This window comes from Dipodomys spectabilis, unplaced genomic scaffold (genome assembly GCF_019054845.1).
Source record: "Dipodomys spectabilis isolate Male_0828 unplaced genomic scaffold, ASM1905484v1 ptg000081l, whole genome shotgun sequence".
Taxonomy (NCBI): domain Eukaryota; kingdom Metazoa; phylum Chordata; class Mammalia; order Rodentia; family Heteromyidae; genus Dipodomys; species Dipodomys spectabilis.
The window spans coordinates 1,534,151-1,551,031 of record NW_024870758.1 but is presented as its reverse complement, the minus strand read 5'-3'; the positions used below and the strand labels follow the sequence as shown (position 1 = coordinate 1,551,031).

The following is a 16,881-nucleotide window of genomic DNA, read 5'->3' as shown; positions in this document are numbered from 1 at the left end:
TGGGCTGGCTTTGAACCGCGATCCTCAGATCTGAATAGCTAGGATTACAGGCGTGAGCTACCGGCTAGGCTGATTTTCTTTTGTCCTTTAACAGCCATTTCTGAAGATCTAGTGATAGTTCTAGTCATAGTTAATGTAACAGCTGCTCTGTATTTGTTACCATTTGTCAAAATGCTCAGAAACCAAACTCAATTAGAACAGCAAGACTCAGGAAGAAGAAGATGACATACATACCTTTGTTTCTTCATCAAATTCTTCCATGGACTCTATCAGTTTCCCAGGTTCTAGCTCACCTAGTGGAAAGGGGTAATCAGTTCCCAAAATGACTTTATCCTACAAAGAGAAAATGTATTTTCATTTACAAATTTTAAGAACATCAAACACCCTATATAGACTTCATTTAATTATATATACTTTTATGATGAAATAACAAATTTCCTCCTGATGAAAAGAAAATCGTCCAAAAAAATTTTAATAGTTCAACTTTTAACATTATTTCCAGTAGGTGTCACTATTAGGTCTACTAAAGTTGCAAATCAAACTTAAAAATCTTTCTTCCTCTCCTCTCCTTTCTCCTCCCCTCTCCTCCCTTTCCCTCCCCTCTCCCCTCCTTCCTTCTCTCTATAACTGCAATATTGCAATACAAGAAATAGGCATTTACTTAGTAAAATACATTGACACATTCATATCAAGTTAAGGACCCTTTCTTAGAATGATATAACACCGTTGATTACACTTTTTTTCTTTTTTTTTTTTTTTGTCGGTCATGGGGCTTGAACTCTGGGCCTGGTGCTGTCCCTCAGCTCTTCAGCTCAAGGCAAGCTCTCTACCACTTAAGCCACAGTGCCACTTCTGGTTTTATGGTGGTTTATTGGAGATAAGAGTCTCACAGACTTCCCTGCTGGGATTGGCTTTAAACTGTGATCCTCAGATCTCAGCCTCCTGAGTAGCTAGGATTACAGGTGTGAGCCACCACCACCTGGCTTGATTTCACAATTTTTGAAAGCACATTAGAGTTTGAAAGAAGATTGGATACAAGGTAAAAGCAAAATAAAACAAAACCAAAAAAAGCATAAACCTCATAACAGTTCAATCACTGTCTGGTAGATAACAGGATTTTTTTGAATGGCGTAGCTTTAAATTTCCTTTAGATATACTATACAACAGAATCACAGGCTTGTCAGTATATACATGTATTAAGCAGTATGTCAGTCGTGTGCTAGAATCTAGATGTGCCCTAGTCAAGAGAGCATCTGTTGTCCTTGTTCTCAGGGAACTTATTACTGAGAATGAGGGAAAGTAATAGTATCAAAATATAATAAAAACATATCTCAACCTGATTCATTACTTGTATAAATGTATTTCATGGACTCCTGTGAGGAAATTATTTAAGTTAGTTGTAGTTAAAAGACTACACAACTAAATTGTAGAATATCTGAAAATAGAAAAGAATAAAGAATATTTTATATGCTGAAATGAATACATGTAAAGAGGAATGGTGTTGAAGGCATATTGTAAAGAAGAAAAATGTACTGAACAATGTATCTGTTATGCATGTTTCTGTGGTTTTTTTTTTTTTTTTTGGCCAGTCCTAAGGCTTGAACTCAGGACCTGGGCGGTATCTCTGAGCTTCTTTTGCTCAAGGCTAGTACTCTACTACTTGAGTCACACAGTACTACTTCTGGCTTTTTCTTTGTATGTGGTACTGAGGAATCAAACCTAGGGCTTCATGCATGCTAGACAAGTACTCTACCACTAAGCCACATTCCTAGCTGCATGTTTCTGTTTTTAATGAGGGACTTATGGACCCACAAATGCATGATTGTACATATAAAACCTAATTCAGGAATGATGCAAGTAGTAAAGCACTTGCCTAGGGTGTACCCAGACACAAAAAAGTGACCTCAAATTTGGGCTGATACACGGCTTTATAGTCATACACACACACACACACACATATAGTCATATATATATAGACATATACATACATATGACCATCTGCTTTTCCTAAGAAAATGTTTAGCATTCCTCATACATACTTGAGAAATTTTCTAAGACTAATCAATTTAAGAACACTTCCCTAGAAACCTACTCCATTATAAGACTGAAACTAGGGTAAGACCTTCAATAATTCAAGGAGACTTCCATGTTCATTTTTTTCTTTTTTAAATCCAGTGAACATAAATTGTCTAGCCATTTTCCCCATATAGCAGCTCTGCCAAGTGTGATTATTTGAACTGGACTTTTGGGAAGCCTCTTCCTGAGGACAAGTTTGGAATATAACTGACATACTTATAATCCATTTGAGACTTACTTAACAAATGTGTTTGTATTGAAGGAATGAATGAAAATATGAAAGAGGGAAGTCTTATGTAACAAGACCTGAAATACTAAATATATTTTAAATACTCCAAGTAGGTGCTATTGTGAGGGCAAATAACATGATTTGCACCAAAGAAAAGATTTTTTAGGCCTTACTAAGACATTTTTATGAAATAGGAAAGTATATAATAAAGTTTATGAGGTTAAGTAAACTAGCAAATCTGTTTCAAGGTTTCTGTATTAATTTCTCTATGAAACCAAGAAAATAGACCTGCTGATAAAACCCCTAAAGACCCAAAGTTATGTCCCCTCACATCTGTACCAACAGCTGATCGTATTCTGAATTGTCTGCTTGGTATTCAGTGGAGGTTCATTTGTCTTTTTTTCTACCTTCTCTTGCCAAAGCTGTTTACAGTTCCAAAACACAACACAATTTTCAAGTCCCATGCTTATACCACATTTGTCAACTGTATGAACATGAAAGTGAAAGCTAGGAATTAATTTTGTTTTCTAGTCAAGAATACTTCCCTTCCCACTAGCATAGTCTTCTCAGATATAATAAACATTTTTAAGAGGAGGTCTGTTTTTATTAATGTGGAGAAAAATAATTCTAAGAAATAACCATTTTTCTGCAATTCATCCTTGATTAAGATACTTCCTTGTTTTCTTTCCTAAGTTAATTCACTGCTGAATATCGTGAATATCGCATTCATTTTGTAACACTATTTAAATATTTTTGTACTTATTGTTAACAACTCCTTTCTACAGGATGTTAATTATTATCTGGCTTGTGAATTTTTCTTACTTGAGACCTTTTAGTGTACCTTTTATTTATGATTTTTGGTAAACTTTTAGACTTATTTTGTGTGTGTATATATGGGTCCTGGGGCTTAAACTCAGGGTCTGGGCACTATTCCTGAGCTTGAGGCTGGTATTCTACAACTTGAGCCACAACTTTACATCCAGCTTTTTTAGGGGAAGGGAGAAGAGGGAATTAATTGGAGATGAGAATCTCATGGACTTTACTAGTCAAGCTAGCTTTGAACTGTGGCCCTCAGATCTCAGCTTCCTGAAGGTAGGATTGCAGGCATGAGCCACTGTCACCTGGCTAAGTTTTGGACTACTTTTAACTTGTAAGATATCTTATAAAGGAGAGAAAAGTAGGCATAAAAAACTGGAAATGAAATTCTCATTGAGGTTTCTTATGATGGAGATGAGATGGGGGAATGAATGTCATCAACCATTCTATGGTCTTGTTGGATGAAGGCAATACATTGCATCTCTGAATTCCAGAATTTACTTGATAAATGCTTAGTAAATACTTGAGTTAAAATACTTTTTCAATTGTTATTTCTGTAACATTTTCTCATAACTGCAAATTGGCCATATGTTTAATTAATTACATGAAGAATACTGGGTTTAGAATGTTTATAATGTAGCCGTGGGTGACTATTGCTGTATTTCCTATTGACCTTAGTCCCCTGGGCTAAGTGTTTCCAAGTAAGGTTCCCAAGTTTTATACATAATCATACTTATCACTGGCCTGTTCAAAGCTAAATTTTCTTATCTTGTCTGTAATCCAAGATTTTATTCCTTTGAGATCTACCATGATCATGAACCAATTTTTAAATTGTTCTAATGTGATGGTAATGTAACATTTCACAGAATCTACTGAATTTTAATAACCTTTTTTGTGGTAACAAGGTTTTACCTTGGCTTCACTGTTAGTGGGCAATTGTCATGACTTAGTAGGGATGTTCTGAAGATTCTGTTTGAGTTGAATGTGGCAGTACATGCCTGTAATTCCAAAACTGAGGAGACTGAGGCAGAAAAGTCACAAATTTGAGGCCAGTATGAACTAGATTGGAAGACCCTGTCTTATAAACAGTAAACAAACAAAGGCTCTCTTAAACTCAAAGGAAATTTTTTTTTTTTGGGGGGGGGGGGGGTCTGGCCGTGGGGCCTGAACTCTGGGCCTGGGCGCTGTCCCTCAGCTCTTCAGCTCAAGGCTAGCGCTCTACCACTTGAGCTACAGCGCCACTTCCGGCTTTTTTCTTTTTGCTTATGTGGTGCTGAGGAATCGAACCCAGGGCCTCATGCATGCAAGGCAAGCACTCTACCACTGAGCCACCTTCCCAGCCCCAGGAATAATTTTAATGATAGGATTTTAGGAATCATAACTACCTCTTCTGGGATCCCCAAATTATACGAGACAGATGTTGGTTTTTCTTATTAGGCAGTAAAAATGCAGTAGATAATCCTGATGGATTTTTCATATCAACACTCTTCCAATTTCATTTCCCTCCCCAAATGTAGCAGCAGCACACATCTCCCTATGAGGTAAAAAACGTACTGAGCTGATAATAATAGTGATTAATATTCCTGCCAGGGAGAAGGAATAAACTGCTCACCTGCTGGGAAGCATTAACTTCTATTTTCAGGGAAAGCTGCAAACACTGAAAGATATAGCTTATTAAATGTTATAGTAGTGGATGAGAGTTCCAGTTTTGCTTTTTGGAAAGGAACAATTAACTGTCTTTCATTAGCATATCTCATTAGTAACATTTGTAAGAAAAACAATATAACTTTCATAACATAGGTTACTACAGAAAATTCAGGTATATTGGAATTCAGTTTGTTACTTGACACATAATTTCATAGGAAAAGAGCCTGGTTTAGGTCAATCAATACAAAATAAGATTAGCTTTATATCCCCAAGGTTATTATCAGCTCAATTAAACAAACGTTAAGTTAATATCTACTATTTGTGAAGCACCAGAGTAGATGTTATAAATCCCTGACATTTGTAGTCCTTTGGCATAGTATTACACTAAATCTTCACATCAACTCTGTTTGGTTATCATCCCCACTTATAGTTGAAATGGCTAGGACTGAATGGGCTAAGTGACTTGATATCAAAGGCCACAAAGTGAATAAATGGTAGAGTCAGACCCAAACCTTTCTACCACCTTTCTACCTCCCTCTCAGGAGGCTACAGACATTTAAAAAAATGATTGCATTCTACTTCAGATTGCAATGCATAGAGTTATATCATTTAGTCAAAACTTCAGAAGCTAAAGTATTTTGCTGGCTAATATACCATAAGAATCTCACAGATTTGCTGCTTGAGCTGGCTTCAACCTGAGATCCTGAAATCTCAGCCTCTTGAGTAGTTAGGATTACATATTTGAGCCTATAAAGGATTTCCTATTTTGCAGAACAGGAATTTCTTTCCTTCCTCCCCTTCCTCCCTCCCTCCCTTCTGCCCGCCCTCTCTTCCTTCCTTCCTTTCCTTCCTTCCTTCCTTCCTTCCTTCCTTCCTTCCTTCCTTCCTTCCTTCCTTCCTTCCTTCCTTCCTTCCTTCCTTCCTTCCTTCCTTCCTTCCTTCCTTCCTTCCTTCCTTCCTTCCTTCTCTCTTCTTTTTTTTTTTGTTGGTCTTGGGGCTTGAACTCTGGGCCTGGGTGCTAGTCCTTGAGCTCTTCAGCTCAAGGTGAGCACTCTACCACTTAAGCTACAGTGCCACTTTTGGTTTTCTGGTGGTTAAGTGGAGATAAGAGTCTCATGGATTTTCCTGCCTGGGCTGGCTTTGAACCGTGATCCTCCTGAGTAGCTAGGATTACGGGCGTGAGCCACTGGTGCCCAGCTAGAACAGAAATTTCTGGCTTTTCTTTTAAATATAAAGAAAATATGTATAAATATTTTTATTGGAGTGACTGAAAGTCTAATTTTTAGGAACTCTTTGCTTAAAAAATTGAGATGAGGGGGCTGGGAAGGTGGCTCAGTGGTAGAGTGCATGCCTTGCATGCCAGAGGCCCTGGGTTCAATTCCTCAGCACCACATAAGCAAAAAGAAAAAAGCCAGAAGTGGCGCTGTAGCTCAAGTGGTAGAGCGCTAGCCTTGAGCTGAAGAGCTGAGGGACAGCGCCCAGGCCCAGAGTTCAGGCCCCACGACCCGACCCCCCCCCCCCAAAAAAAAAAAAAATTGAGATGAGTTCATATGGCATAAAACTAACTTTTATTTCTTATTTTCTTTTTCTTTTTTTTATTAGGTCTGAGACCAGGACTCGAACTCAATATTTGCTTCTTTCTTTCATTGGTTAGCATTCTACCAACTAAACCATGCCTCCAACCCCCAAATTAATTATTTTACAGCACACAGTTCAGTGGTACAGAACATACTCATGTTGTGAAATATTGCCTATGTCATATCCTAATAACAATGTATCTAAAAAGGTCATCAATCTCAAGAGTTAGAACATTTATGCCCAAAGAACAGGTAAAGGCATGTGAAGAACGCATTTAATATAAAAGATTGAAACTTAAAAGTTGATATAGAAGATTTGCATGGATAAATAAACTTCCCAAAATTCTGTGTATTCAAAAAGATAAGTATTACGCTTGTCTAACAGTAACATCATGGTTTGTTTGTTTTAAATAACAACAACAAGAAGAAAAACAGCAATAAACTCTTGGTGGTGGGGAAGGAGGCCAACTAAATAGAAGGCCTTCTCAATAAAGCTAAGGAAATTGTCCAGAAAGTAAAACAAAATGTCCAAAAGGTTGAATGTATGGTTGAAAAAAGATTCAATTTTAGAATAGTAAGAATCTTAGCAGAGGAAAAGAAATCATTAAAGAACTGATTTCAAAAAGTTAAAAGTTCCATTTTAGAATTAAGAATCTTAGAAAGCAGGGGGAACGATCATTAAAGAAATAGTTTTTAAAAGTGTATTGAAGGGCTGGGAATGTGGCTTAGTGCCTAGCATGCATGAAGCCCGGGTTCGATTCCTCAATACCACATGAACAGAAAAAGCCAGAAGTGATACTGTGGCAGAGGTGGTAGAATGCTAACCTTGAGCAAAAGAAGCTCAGGGACAATGTCTAGGCCCTGAGTTCAAGCCCCAGGACTTCAAAAAAAAAAAAGGAAGGAAGAAGATAATGGCAGGCTGCATTCAGATCATCTAGTCTCAAGAGAAACCTTGAACCAGAACATACCAGCCATGTGGCTCCTGATTCCTGACCCAGAAAAAATGTTAGATAATGTTTATTATTTTAAATCACTTGGTTTTTAGGACTATTGGGGTTTTGCTTAATGAAGTGAAATGTAAAAAGACTTATAAAAGACAAAGAGAATTAACAGAAACAACAGACATTTGGGATGAACGGAACAGACAATACAATGAGAAGACACCTTTATACAGGCATGAAGCAGTGTGTAAAAACTACTCAGCCAACATTCATGGAAAAGGAAAGATGGCTCAGAGAGATAGAACCAAAACCTACGTGACTCATTCCCATATTTTGAGTTTTAGTTAATTAGATATCAATATATGCCTGATGAATTTAGGATTTGCTCCTGAGTAGTGACTTGAACCTCTGGGTGTGTGTGTGTGTGTGTGTGTGTGTGTGTGTGTGTGTGTGTGTGTGTGTGTGTGTGTGTGTGTGTGTGTGTGTGTGTGTGTGTGTGTGTGTGTGTGTGTGTGTGTGTGTGTGTGTGTGTGTGTGTGTGTGTGTGTGTGTGTGTGTGTGTGTGTGTGTGTGTGTGTGTGTTTCTTTTTGGAATAGGAAAGTCTATAGCAACTATACTAAGCTGGGGCCACTATTTTATATTAAGTGTAGGGATAAGGCAAGAGACTTAATTCTTTAGTTTTTAGTTCTTCAGATTGAGAGAAATTGTACATGAAGAAACTCACCACACATTCATTTAGATAATGAGATTCTTAGACGTCAAGGTGGTGCTGTAGATAGAAAAGACTTTTGGGGTAGTCTTGGTGGAGGAGATGTTTTAAATTTAAGAAGGCTATAGATCTTGAGCAATCAGAGGGAAATTTTAGTAGTTTTAAAAAAAGTCTTCAAATTTTCTTTGATATTCTTCCCTTCAAAAGATAGAGACAAATTCATTTTCCTTGAATGTGGGCCAGATTTAGTGACTATGAATAAAATGTAGCAAAAGTAATGCTACGACTTTTAAGTTTAGGTCATAAAGAGGCTAGCTTCTGGAGGGCTTTCTGGCTGTCTGTTCTCTCTCCGTCTTTGTCTGTCTGTCTCTTTCTCACTCTGTCTGCCTCTCTCTCTCAATTTTCTCATTCTCAGAATAACCAGCTGTAGAGAGACCCACTCTGGGAGAGACCCAGTACCCACATGCCAGTCATAAGTAAAAATCCTTGGAAATAAATCCTTCAGCCCCAGTCAAGCCTTCTCATGATAAGTCCTGATGGATAGCTTGGCTGCAAGGTAGGAAAGCAATGTAATAGGTGTATAACATATAACTAGTATTCTTTTCGCCTGTCTTTAAAAATAAATAGACAGATTAAAAGTAAATCATTTTAAGGTTAGAGGGAAACTAAGATATTATGGAATTTAAGTCCTTGACATAGTGTTTTGGTACGCCCAACTTTGTTGTTGTTGTTGTTCCTGGGGCTTGAATTCAGGGTCTAGGACTGTCCCTGAGCTGTTTTGCTCAAGGCTAGCACTCTGCCAACTGAGCCACAACACCACTGCTGGCTTTTTAAATTGGAGATAAGAGTCTCACTGACTTTCCTTCCTAGTCTGGCTTCAAATCCCATCCTCAGATATTAGCCTCCTGAGCAGAATTACAGGTATGAGCCACTGGCTTAAAAAAAATGTATATATATGCATATATACAGGCACATATATGACCATATATATATACAGATTGGATATATACATATTCTTATTTATAAAATGGAGATTTACCAAAATAATACCTACAAATAATTGGATAACCAAGTATAGGATAATCAAATATTGCTCAAGTACTATATGTTATATTATTGAAAATTGTCTTTTGCTCATTTTCCCAACCCTTTGTTTGTGTGTAATACTAAGGTTTGAACTTAGGGATGCATGTTTACTAGGCAGGTGTTCTATCAACCAACTATGTCCTCAGCTCAAACTTTCCAACTAACTTTTATCCCCTAAAACAGCTACTTTTGCTTTTTTTTTTTTTTTTGCTTGCTCATGGCTGGTTCTCTACCACTTGAGCTATGGCTCCAATCTGGCATTTTCCTAGTTGTTAGATACAGATCTTGAGGATTTTCCTACTTCAGTTCACTTGGAACCTTGATCCTCTAATCTCAGCCTTCTGTGTAGCTAGGATTGCAGGCATGATCCATCAGCAACCTCTCATTTTTACCTTCTTAACTGACTCTACTGATAGCTATCTTCATAATCCCAGATAAAAAGCTTATGCTATTGTTTCTTGATTTATGAGCTTTAGATATTATTACTGATATCTATTTATGGTTGTTGAGAATTTCTTTCTTACCTTCAACTTCTCTAAATTCCAAAAAAATTAAAATCTTCAGTTAAACCAATATATAGTTTTTACACTTTTATGACTATGAATATTATTTGGTACTGAGTCAAATAATGTAAAATAATTATCTGCCCTCATATAGATCTTTGTTTTGTTAGAATTGTTTCCTAGTTCACCAATGGTTCTAATTAATGACTGACAGTGATTATTACCTGCTCTCAAGTACACCCAATAATAATCAGCTCCATTTTGTCCTTCCTATATGTAGACTTCCCTCCGTAGGCAACTTGTTCTTTTGCCCTAATCTAGCTAGGTTACGTTCTAACTCAGATGTCCAGCTAAACTTCCCTTGTCCATTCTGACTTGGAGATCTAAACGTTTATTATTATATTGGCATGAAATAAGTGTACAAAGAAGTTTCAATACAACATGTTGATTTATGTGTACAGTATATCCTGATCAGTGTCACCACTTTCATCATTCTCCTCCATCTATGCTATCCTCACCCACCCCTCATTTGCTAGTTTCATTTTCACATAGGCACATTGAGTATTATGACTATATTCTGACTATATTTTCTCATAGTTCCTCTCTCTGTTCACTATCCCTCCTCCCCTTAATCCTCGGACAACACATGTTTCAGCTTATTGGCATTCATTTTTTAATATGGCTTTGTATGTGCTTTCATATATTTTAATCTAACTTCCACATATGAGGGAAAACATGCATCTTTCATGACTTACTTCATCCAACACAATTTTTTCTAAGTCCTTGGGGATTTTTTTTCAAAAAGAGAATCTGCTAATGTGAACATATCCAGAAAGGGAAAACATTAATATTTTACAGACAATCCTAAATAATTAATGTATGTCTTCTATATCCTGGACTCACTAGCCTGTGAAATCATGTAAAAGGAGATTACATTTAATTCTTGTGCCCAAATTATTGTAGTTCAAGATTTCACACTTAGAATGTAAGAAAGATCTTGGGCTGGGAAGGTGGCTCAGTGGTAGAGCGCTTGCCTTGCATGCCTGAGGCCCTGGGTTCGATTCCTCAGCACCACATAAGCAAAAAGAAAAAAGCCGGAAGTGGCACTGTGGCTCAAGTGGTAGAGTGCTAGCCTTGAGCTGAAGAGCTGAGGGACGGCGCCCAGGCCCAGAGTTCAGGCGCCACAACCGAACCCCCCCCCCAAAAAAAAAGAATGTAAGAAAGATCTTAGTAGAATTACCTTTATAAAGTGCTTTTTGAGTTTTCTTGGGGAGGGGCATATAAGAATGCAATCACCTGTGCTCACCAATCTACCCACTGGTTATTATGAGGCACTTATGTTCCTCCTCTTCTGCTTTGGCTCCTTGGCCAATGTGTATTATATGAAGGTACTAACAATATTCTTCACTGCTGATAGTTTTGCTCGAAGATGGGCTTTGAATATGCCAAACATTCCATGATGTTTCCATTTCCAAGAATACTGGGCTTGTGATGAGAATGATCCTTTACTTAGTTCCCTACCTCTTTCCATCTTCTCTTTCTACTGAAAATCCAGAGCTCACTCTCTTCCAACTTCTCTACTTTGTGGTTTCATGGTTACATACTTCCTTATCACACTCCATTCAAATAAAAAAAAAATCAATAGTCACAACCAACTGCTAACATTTCTACAGAAGCTAAGGTCACACAAAAATTAGATAACTAGAAGTTATAGTTCAACCACACACAGTAGTAGCTCTTACTGGGGGCTTGCTTTCCCTGGCTTCAATTATCCTAAGTTAATGACAGTCTAAAAATATTAAATAGAAAGTGTCAGAAATAAATCTTTCATAGGTTTTAAATTATGAGCCATTCTGATCTTGATAAAGTCTTGCACTGCCAGGCTTCATCCATCCTGAGGTAAATCATCCCTTTGCCTCGGATATCCATGCTGTATATGCTACCTCTCCATTAATCATTTAGCAGTTATCCTGGTTTTTAGATTGACCATCACAGTTATTTCCATGCTTGTATTATATGGTTTGGTACTGCTTATGTCTTTAGACATCTACTGGGGTTCTTGTAATACATCTCCTTTGGCTAAGGGGGAAACTATAATTTTATTGCCAAATTAGAATATTTAACATTTATACTCTAGTGATTTTCTCTAATTAAAGGAACAGTGTCAAAGAATTCTACAGTTGCAAACATATTTGCATCTTACAAATGATGGACCTCTTTTGAACAAAATTCTAAAAAATCTTAGTATCTAATCTCATTTCAAGTCCCTTACTTAAACCTTTAAATACACACACACACACACACACACACACACACACACTTTTAGAAAAATCTCAAAGATGTTTCCCTAGGAAAATTTGGGAACCTTCTATACTTAAAGTAATAGAATGGAGGACTGAGTACATGGCTCAGGTGGTAAAGCACTTGCTTAACATGTGTGGAACACTGGGTTCAATCCCCAGGAACACACACACATACACACATGTGCACACACATACACACATAGTATAAGTAATAAACTGGAGATGAAAAAAATTTGGCCATTGGGTCCCAAACTCTTGGATTCAACCAATTATGGATTGAAAATACTTGGGAAAAAAATACTTCTACACTGAACATGTACAACTGTTTTTCCTTATGATTATTTCCTAAGCAATATAATATAATAACTATTTACTTGCATTTACATTTTAATAAGTATTATAAGTCATCTATGGATGATTTAAAATATATAGGAGGATGTGTGTAGGCTATATGCAAATACTATGCCATTTAATATAAGGTACTTGAACACCTTAGGATTTAGTATCTTTCAGAGTCCTGGAATCAATTCTCTTTGGATACCATTATTTCAAACTTTTTTTTGCTAATTTCCTCTAACAATTGTTTAACTTGTCAAGTAACTGGCTACTGATCCAGCATTCTGTAGCCTATAGCCACCCAATAGCAGAGCCTGCTTACCTTTCCTATGACATCTGTTAACAGCTTAAGAGACCGATGATCGTGAACCAAGGAGTCTGTGTAAAAGGAACCAAGGTATTTCTTTGGGTCATTTGGATTGTCCTGGGCACATAGATCTGGGCGCATATTGAATCCATGGGAGATTCTTCCCATTGTGAAAGGGAAAGCACCACCTGAAAGTAAAACTAATTACTGAGGTGCAAGTGTTGCTTATAAAGGATCTCTTTTGCTGGGCATGATGATGCACACATGTAATTCCAGCACTTGGGAGTCTGGGGTAGGAGGATCATATGTTTGAGGCCATACAAAGTATTCTAGGTCATCTTCAGTTACATGACACAACCCTGTCTCAAAAAAAGAGATTCTTTTCCGTTCTGATGTTTGTATACAAGAAGTTATCCCTCTGGCTAACAATATTTACAAAGGACCTGCTTGATTCTAGATGCTGCAGTGACCCAGAAGAAATGACATGAACACATCTAGAGCATCAGATTTGAGATTTGTAAATCTTTACTCTTTTTTGGGGGAGGGGGTCCGGTCCTGGGGCCTGAACTCTGGGCCTGGGCGCTGTCCCTCAGCTCTTCAGCTCAAGGCTAGCGCTCTACCACTTGAGCCACAGCGCCACTTCCGGCTTTTTTCTTTTTTCTTATGTGGTGCTGAGGAATCGAACCCAGGGCCTCGAGCATGCAAGGCAAGAGCTCTACCACTGAGCCACCTTCTCAGCCCCCAGATTTGAGATTTGTATCTTAAAGGGAGAAGACAATATGCAATGATATTTGGTCAACATTTTATGTGTGTATGTATATGGGGTCTGGGGCTTGAACTCAGGGCCTGGGTGCTATCCTAAACTTTTCTTTGCTCAAGGCCACTGCTCTACCATTAGAGTCAGAGTTCCACTTCTGGAACTGTGGTAGTTAGTTAATTTTTGGTAGTTAATTGGAGATTTTCATTCTCAGGCTGGCCTCAAACTGTAATCCTCAGATCTTAGCCTCCTGAACAGCTAGGATTTCAGGTATGAGCCAACAGAGCCTGACTATGGTCAGCATTTTGTAGTGTGATTATCATATCACAGTAGTAATACCACCCATTAGTGAGTGTAAATCATGATGCCATATTCATAAAACATATGAAGCCATAAACTAATGGAGCACTGTATTTCTTGACATGGAAAGATGACTATGCATCAAGAGGGAAAAGTAAATTAGAGAGCAACATATACAATTTGATATTATGTATTTAATATGTGCAGCAAAACATTTCAATTACATATAGAGACTGGGCAAGCAATGTAAAGGAATGATATAGGCCTATTTTAAACAATTCAGAATAACAGGGACTAGAGAGCCTATATTTTGACTAGAGATATTTAAATAAAAATAAAGCAAAAAGCTATGACAACCAAACTAAACTTGCTTACAAAAAATAGAATTTGACCCCCAAACTATTACATGACTAGAATAATAGTTGGAAAGATGTTGCAGACTGAACTGAATCTTTCTAGAACTCAGATGTAGAGGCCCTAACCTCTAATGTAACTATATATGGACATAGGGTATTTAAGAAAGGCAAGGCTCTAATCCAAGACGGATGTCCTTATGAGGAAGAGGAAGAGATGCAGAACTCTCTGTTTCTTTTATCTGTCTTCCATTTTTCTGTCACCCCTCCATGCATAGAGGAAGGGCCAGGTGAGGATTCAGTGGCCTTTTATGAACTAGGAAGAAAACTTTATTTTAAATCAATCTTGCCAACACCTTGATCTTGGACTTTTTGCCAAAATACATGTGAGTTGTTTGAACTACCTGGTTTTTGACATTTGGTATGGAAGCCTGAACTAGTACATATAGAGTCTTACCTCCATGTGCAAAGCACACTTTCAGTTTTGGAAACTTCTCAAACACTCCACCCATGATCATGGAGCAAATGGCCATGGTCGTTTCTGCTGGCATTCCTGGAAGAGGAAATAGTCACAAGGTTTTTGTAAGAAGGCTTGGAGAATGGCAGCTATGGCTGAGGAATTGTCAAGTGCCAAGAAACATGGGGCCACTATAGTACGGTGTAGCTGTATAAAGTATGCATAGGCCATACTTTGACAAAGAGAATCCTTTGAAGCTTCTTATTTGCCTTCTGTAGGGAGAACTGTCTAATGGCTAGGACAGTTGAGAAACCTGAGGACCTAGTTTTTAATCCTTATTTTTCTGACCTCATTTTTAGGGCAGAGTGTAAGAAATATATGCTAAATGCTAACGCTTGCAATTTTCTGCCTCTTGGCCTGCTAGAAGTTATTTAATGTTCATGAGCCTGTGCTTCTCCATCTGTAAGATGACAGTGTTTCCTATCCTGGGAAGCTTTTGTGAAGTTGTGCAAATAATGATGTCAGCAAAGTTTCTGATTAGGACTTCCCATTGGAGGCACTCAACAAATATTAGTTGCCTCTGATTTAATTTCCTCATCTGTAAACTGAGGATAATAATTATTAATTCCTCCCAGTGGATTATTTTGAGGATTTAGCACTTAGTTTTTGCTCACTAAATACTAACTACTAAATATTAACTACTTTATTATTATTCATGCCAATTCTTTGCTGCCTCTTAGAGCTAAGGTTGAAAAAACACTGCATCAATGTGAATTACTACAAGTGTTTGTGCTTCTAGGAAAAACAACTGATTCTAGTCTGATGCCTAAGGAACCAGTCTGATCTCCATGACTGCTCCTTTAGATCCTGAAATTCTGTTCCTCATCTGTGTCCTGTACCTGTAGAAGAAACAGATTCTCTAAGCTTCCAACTCTGATTTCATTTGACGTGCTTTGCATATCACTGCTGTGTGTGCAAAGATGTCCCTAGATTACCAGCTTCCTGGGAATTGTGGAAGTAAGATGAATTCATATCTATCTGAGATTGGATTGCTGGCAGTTTTTGTTTTGTTTTGTTTTGTTTATTCAGGTAAGGGGTAGGTTTATTCACCGTTCAGGCTGGCACCAGGCCATCTTGGTCCTCCACGCAGTGGGGGAAGGCCTGGGAAAGAGAGAGCTGGGGAAAAGAGCTAGGAGAGAGCTAGAAAAGAGAGAAAATAGCTAGAAAAGAGAAGAGCTAGAAAAGAACAGAGAAAGCAGAGAGAGGGCGTCTGGGCCTAGGCCCCGGGACCCAGCCTGCGTCGCACTCTTGGGGACACAAGCCAAAATGTAGAAAAGAGAAAGGGAGAGATAGGGAAAGTACAAAAAAAGAGGAAAAAAAAACCAGAGAGGAATCCCATCTATCCTGACTTTAAGCCCTTTATCCGAGTTTTGGCACCATTTATGTTAGGTTTTTAAAAAGTAGCCGAGTAAGAACTGCACCATGCAGGTGGTATTCAGGTAAGGGGTAAGTTTATTCATCGTTCAGGCTGGCACTAGGCCATCTTGGTCCTCCACGCAGTGGGGAAAGGCCTGGGAAAGAGTGAGCTGGGGAAAAGAGCTAAGAGAGAGCTAGAAAAGAGAGAAAATAGCTAGAAAAGAGAAGATTGCTGGCAGTTTTTTGAAGGCAGAAGACAGTACTACTTCCTTCTTTTCTGTGATTCTAATTTCCATCAATTACTTTGTACCATAGACACAAATACATGAAGCAAACTTACATTTACAATGTGAATTGTATGGTGGCTCCTCCTATTGGAATTTTTTTTTTGCATTCACAATAAAATTATGAAATTGAGCCAGGCACCTGTGGCTCACACCTGTAATCTTAGGAGGCTCAGATCTGAGGATCATATTTTGAAACAGCCTAGGACAAGAAAGTCTGTAAGACTCTTCTCTCCAATTAACAACCAAGAAGCTAGTCAGGCATTGGTGGCTCATGCCTGTAATCCTAGCTACTCAGGAGGCTGAGATCTGAGGATTGTGGTTCAAAGCCAGCCTGGGCAGAAAAGTCTGTGAGACTCTTATCTCCAGAAGTGACGCTGTGGCTCAGAGGTAGAGCTCTTGCCTTGAGCTGAAGAGTTGAGGGACAGCACTCAGGCCCAGAGTTCAAGCCCCACAACTGACAAAAAAAACCCCAAAAAACAAAAAACAGAAGTGGTGCTATGGCTCAAGTGGTAGAGTGCTAGCCTTGAGCTAAAAAGCTCAGGGGCAGCTTCCAGGTCCTAAGTTCAAGCCCTAGAATCTCCCCTCACAAATTATGAAATTGGTCCATTTTTTTCTTTTGATCTGTATACTCCATTATCATTTCTTTCCTTTAACTAGAATATAAGCTCTAAGGGGAAATCAGTTTGTGTCTATATCCTAAGTGTTTAGGACAGGACCTGTCATATTAGAAGGGAATTATATATGTGCATTTCATAAATGAATCAGAAAATGACTCTACAT

General features: G+C 38.1%; 1 protein-coding gene and 1 long non-coding RNA gene across 3 annotated transcripts in view; one reads left to right on the top strand and one right to left on the bottom strand.

Annotated features, from left to right (window-relative positions):
- The window catches only part of Acmsd (aminocarboxymuconate semialdehyde decarboxylase), a 55,010-nt gene that overhangs the window by 4,509 nt on the left and 33,620 nt on the right, over window positions 1-16,881 (bottom strand). For both annotated transcript variants that reach the window (XM_042683493.1, XM_042683494.1), the window contains 3 exons: window positions 14,399-14,494; window positions 12,547-12,719; window positions 235-333 (listed from right to left, as the gene is read on the bottom strand). In XM_042683493.1, coding sequence (XP_042539427.1) covers window positions 235-333; window positions 12,547-12,719; window positions 14,399-14,494 — 368 coding nt within the window. The remainder of the gene's footprint in view (window positions 1-234; window positions 334-12,546; window positions 12,720-14,398; window positions 14,495-16,881) is intronic.
- The window catches only part of LOC122110794, a 30,247-nt gene that overhangs the window by 12,174 nt on the left and 1,192 nt on the right, over window positions 1-16,881 (top strand). Inside the window, exon 2 of the long non-coding RNA XR_006147914.1 lies at window positions 6,956-6,970. This is a non-coding gene — a long non-coding RNA (uncharacterized LOC122110794). The remainder of the gene's footprint in view (window positions 1-6,955; window positions 6,971-16,881) is intronic.